Source organism: Corylus avellana, chromosome ca3, assembly GCF_901000735.1.
Source record: "Corylus avellana chromosome ca3, CavTom2PMs-1.0".
Classification (NCBI taxonomy): domain Eukaryota; kingdom Viridiplantae; phylum Streptophyta; class Magnoliopsida; order Fagales; family Betulaceae; genus Corylus; species Corylus avellana.
Genome location: NC_081543.1, coordinates 32,087,240 through 32,092,770, shown reverse-complemented (window position 1 = coordinate 32,092,770; position 5,531 = coordinate 32,087,240). Strand labels below are relative to the sequence as shown.

The following is a 5,531-nucleotide window of genomic DNA, read 5'->3' as shown; positions in this document are numbered from 1 at the left end:
TGATGATATTCCAAAAGGCAATAGGAGATAATTTATTCGAATGGAAACAAACATGGAGTCATGAATATGGGTAGAATTCACGAATACTTATTGATTATTCTAAGACCCACCGTTGAGTCTCTTTGGTTTCAATGTTGTTGGAAGGCTCTCATTATTGTTGAATTCACCCTATCCTACATGGACATACAGCCTGTTGCGGTTATTATTTCTTAACTGTTATTATTTATTAACTGCAATCATAATTGTTTTAGATGATTATTACTTTTAAGTAATTTCATCTGTACCGTTAGATGGGGACAACAAGAAATTCTTATCGAGGGGAGCTAAGGTATGAAGACAATAACTTTGTAACCTAGAATTCGCAATAGTATTGAAGTTCCTCTTCTTTGTGTATTTTTTGTTTCCTCAATTGTTTGATGTTTCTTAGTTGTCAAAAAAAAAAAAAAAAATTAACATTTCTTTTTAATAAATTTTTTTTTTATTGTTTCTTAAGAACACAAAACTACTATAGCTAATAAATAACCCATTAGATATAGTGTAGTATGCAATCAATTAACTTAAGACCCTGTTTGCTTGTTTTTATTTATTTTAAGTTTTTTTTAAAAAAAAAAAGTACCTTAACTTACATACGTTGATACCATATGATAATGTATTTCACGTTGTAGAATCATCAATTGACTTAAGACCCCATTTGGTTTCCATGGAAAACTTATTTAAATTAAAAAATAATAATAATATTTTGGTGTAAAATGTAAAAGCTTATGCTTTCTCGGAACTACCTCAATATGTTTAAGGATTTAGTTTTGTAACCATGTATATAAGTTTGAGAAGAGTGGCCCCCCTTGTGTCCATCTCTATCGTTAGGGCTAGTTTGGTAGCAATTAATTGCTAATTAGCGATTATGACGATTATTGAAGACCAAACAAACTTTCAAATAGTATGTCTTTTGGGCATATTTTTAGTGTTTTTAGGCCTTAGTCGGGCATATTTTATGGTCACTTTTTTTTTTGTTTTTTTTGCTTCCTCAAAGTCTTTTTGGTTTATCCATGCGAAATGAAAATTGAAAAATATTGTGAACAATTCGTGACAATACATTTAAAGGAGTTCGTTTGCAACCTTCAAACGGGGTTTGTAAACGAATGAACCTGCCTCCGCAACATCGTTCGAACGAAGTTTACAAACAAGTATCTCTGCCTTGTTCGGTTTGACTCGTTTGAGGTTTACAGAGGAGGTAGTTCTCAACCCTCAAACCTGTCCAACCAATAAGATCATACCATAAAATAAAATAAAATTTGAGCATAAAAACAGATTTCTCCCTTTCATCCGGCAAGATAGGGAAGTAGACAGTGTTGCATTTAGGCTGGGTTTGGTTTGGTACGCGGTGGGGTCACATGTTGTCCGACATTCTTGCCACCCACGAAACACTGCAACTTTTCAATGTTGCCACGTGTTTAGACACCAGATGGCAGATGCGTCCGTAAAAGCACAACAAGGTCTACCAAATCATTTGTTTGACTAACTGCCTTTTTTATTTTATTTTTTCTTATTTCTTTATTTTGTAGAAGCTTCGGATCCTAATTTCAAGTTCGGCAATAAATATTAGAAAATTAAATTGTTATTTAAAATCAAAGTACAATAAAGGCTTATTTGAAATTGCATTTACAGAGTTTAAAAGTGTTTTTAACACTCAAAAAATTCATTTAAAAAAAAAAAGACTCGTTTAGTAAAAAAATTAAAAGCGCTTTTAAAGGTCTTTTTTCTAAAAGCTTGTTTAAAATTGCACTTACGAAATAAAGCTTTTAAGTCAAAAAGAGCTTTTGAAAAAAAAATTTCATTTTTAAGCTTTTGCCAAATGTCTTTTTTGGCAATTTTTAAACTTTTTTTATCCTTAAAAGCACTTCTAATTTTTTTTTACCAAACGAGCACTTTTTTTTTTTTTTTTTTCAAACAGACTTTTTAAGTATTCAAAGTACTTTTACACACCTCAAACGTAATCTCAAACATGCCCTAAATCTAGTGCACACGTTTGTTGAGATGGTCCTATTTTTATTAATATTTTAACAATGGCAAAAAAAAAAAAAAAACTGTTCTCTATTTAGATTATCGTCGATTTCAAATAGTAAAATAAATAAATAAAAAATATATGATATAATGAATATTGGAAGAGATATTTAAAACTGGAATATACAACAAGTATCAAAAAAACCAAATTTATTAAGACATTCAAATTCTTGTCTGATTATTCTCTCAAAACTGTAGAGCAAACAGGTTTAATTTGTTTGTGTCCCAGTCGAGTTTAATACTCAGACAAGTTTAATTCTTGTCTAATTATTCTTTCAAAACAAGTTTTATGTTGTTTTATAGAGTAGAGATTTACGGCTGCCATGAGACAACCAAGCGTTAGACATATACAATTTTTATTTTTTTATTTTTAATTAAAGAAGACAAACATTAATGGAAAATTTAAATTTGAAATATTAGCACCAAATTTAAGACATTAGCACCAAATTTAGGATGATTGAATCCATTTTGGATGATATCATCCCTAAGGGTTAACTTTCCACCCCTAGGTTTTAGTTTTGAATTCAAAAATAAGTTTTGAGGCATTAAAAACTAAATATTAATTCATAAAAATTTAACTAACAAAAAAAAATAGGAAATGGGGAAAGAGAGATTTCTATGATTTTTTTTTTTTTCTTTTTTTAATAAAGCCACGTCAGACTTTGGCAGACTCTTGGCAGCCAAATAGCATGACTCTGTTTTATAACATAAAACAACATCAACACAAATTCAAATTTGTGTCCCAGTCCCGGCCCTATTGATAGTGTTTGTTTGTTTCTTCGCACTGTAGTTTTCGTTTTATGTCTATTATTAGAGAGTTCATTCTTTTTTCAGTTTTTATTCTATAGGATTCCCACTCTCTTCCTTTTGGATTAACAGTCGTAAGGATCCTCCAATCCTTTCCCAAATTCAATTAAAAATAAAAACATTCATATTTATTTACATTGGATTAGTTGGAGTAGCTATTTAGAGAATGATTAAATAATTTAGATTTTCATGATTCATTATAAGATATAATTGAATCAAATTTATATGATGATCCATATGCTTATTATTTGTCAAACTTCAGATTATTACTGCTTCATCCAAGTATTCTGCATCCTTTTTAACTTTAAATCTCAAAAATTCTGGATCCATATGATGGAAGGATCACAACCCCAAATATTAATTTACATAACACAGGGCAAATAATGTCTGCAACCTTGAGACCTCAAGTATTAATTAATAGTCCAAAAGATCAATTGCTTCTTTTGCAGACAAAATGTTCAAAAACAAAATTCCAAAATTCCAAAAACAACTAGACCATCGGCCGTCACATATCATCTTCAAAAAGGAATATTTGGACAAGGGCATGCTCACCATATTAATTTCTTTAATCCCCAGAAGAAGCTTCACCCCTGTTAATTCTGCTCATCATTACTGGCAATGTAAATACAACGAGAGAGGAGAGATGTAGAATTCTTGCAAGAAATTACCAAAATAAAAGGGAACCAAGGCAATTGCAGTGTGGTTTAAACCTCACTTACCCGGTTCGACGTGCGAATCCTGAAAGTATGATAGCATGCTCTCATGCCGTGCTTCGACTTAGCTTCAAAACCTCCTTCAGCAGTTTGCTAACAGAATCCTTTATATCAATGGGCACTGCTAGCCCTGCAGGCACCCATTCCAAAGCATACAAAATGATAACTCTCATAACAACAGCCAAATTTAAATTCTTGGTGTCACCTGTCCACACACTCTGATTCACAAACTTGCATGATTGTTTTAGGACACATTTGCTACAAACCTGAGGATGAGCAGAAAATTTGAACACCAAAGAAACATTATAATCCTTACCTTGAATACTATGGTGAAAAAAACGCTAATGAAATAAATAAAGTGGAAAGCAATGGGAAATTGGCTTACAGTGTTTTCCTGAATCTCAAAAAACTTTCGCAGTCTTTTAGCAGCAAAAACATTCTTTTTTTCAAGAGAAGGACAACCAAAGAGGGCTATCTTTTTCAAGTCACTGCCTGACAACCATCTGTGAATCCAAAATTGAAGTTCATCAAGACTCTGGATTATATTGTTATTAATATAAACTTGAATCATTTGTATCAAACAAAAATTATCAAATCACTTCAGGTTTTGCAAAGTGCAGTTATTTTCACATTAATATGGGTAATCTATGATGCATGGGCAATACCCAAAGAAGTAAAGATGGGTGTGCCAAATTCTACACGAAATGGAATTGGCCATATACTGACTGCAAAAAGCCCCTTTTTTATGTTTAAACATCACTTCATGTGCGAAACACACTGCATGATGAACATAATGTCCATAAATGAATATGATTTTCATCAAACTCAAAAACATAATGTCGTGTGAACATGCTAATTTTTTGAATTGGCTGAATGCAGTCATATTAACATCCATACTTCACCAATGCAGCATAGATGCCTACTATGGATTTAGGCCATTCTAAATCTACATAGACTTACATCATTGATTGATTTATTTTTTTAAGACATTGAATCAGAGAATTTCAAAAGCATTCCAATCCCATGATGATCAGCACGAAATAAAAAAACCGGAAAGCCTATCCCTAAGTTTGAAAATGGAGATGGTCAACCAACCACTCTCGGTGACTCCCTTGGGCATCCCTAAAAAAATGTTCTTTTTAAACATAAAAACCTGTGAGATCCTAGTCAAATGTGACTTTAGTTTATTTAATTTGATTGTCAGAATATTCCATTATTGTATGCAACAAGTATACTTTTTTGATAAGTAATAATGCATTAAAAGGGTGCAAAGGGGCGCAACCCCAATACACAAGGAGTATACAAGAGAGCGACTAAGCTGGGAGAGAAAGAAGAAGTATACTCACAAACAAGTAATTTTAATCATATACATTTTAAGCAATTGGCTGTGTTGTCACTATATCAGTAGCTTATATGACCATTCTTCCCTGAGTCTAGCAAAATGATAGATAAATTTAGCTTCATCAATGACAGTTCAGCTCCATGATTGAGTAACTTAAGCAGTACAAATCACTTTGGACAGATACAACAAAAGAAGCTGAAGCAGCGAGCAAAAAGCTAGTGGAAAGCAAAGATCAAAGTAATTCAAAATATGATCTAGTTTTGATATGGGACCTAATTGGCACTCTTCATAGGCTACTTTAATTAGTATCGAGTCTTAGTGTTAAGGTTCTTTAAGCTAAATTGCTCATGATTCAGTTATAATCAAGTTTTATTACGTAACTTACAAAAAAAAGAAGTTTTATTGACGTAGGGTAGTCTGGTAATTTCAAGATTTGCTGGAACAGGCTGTAAAAGAGGCTTAAGAGGCAACTTTCTACTTGTTTTAGTAGTTATTTTATTTACTTTTCTTCATTATTTAGGAGACCTATTCTTTCGAAGAAAGGCTCAACAGCCTATATGGAGGCCTTTGCATTCTGTCAAATTCAAAAGGATTGTATTAGAACATCT

The 5,531-nt window shown here is 32.0% G+C and overlaps 1 protein-coding gene across 4 annotated transcripts in view; it reads right to left on the bottom strand.

Annotated features, from left to right (window-relative positions):
- Positions 1-5,531, bottom strand: part of LOC132173691 (uncharacterized) — a 20,745-nt gene that overhangs the window by 5,208 nt on the left and 10,006 nt on the right. The window contains exons 3-5 of one of the 4 annotated variants that reach the window (XM_059585259.1): positions 3,967-4,084; positions 3,588-3,847; positions 3,127-3,480 (exon numbers count right to left, since the gene is read on the bottom strand). In XM_059585259.1, coding sequence (XP_059441242.1) covers positions 3,629-3,847; positions 3,967-4,084 — 337 coding nt within the window. In that variant the 3' untranslated portion in view covers positions 3,127-3,480; positions 3,588-3,628. Of the gene's footprint in view, positions 1-3,126; positions 3,481-3,587; positions 3,848-3,966; positions 4,085-5,531 lie in introns of those variants that run through there. The other 3 variants (XM_059585260.1, XM_059585261.1, XM_059585262.1) reach the window with 3 other exon arrangements.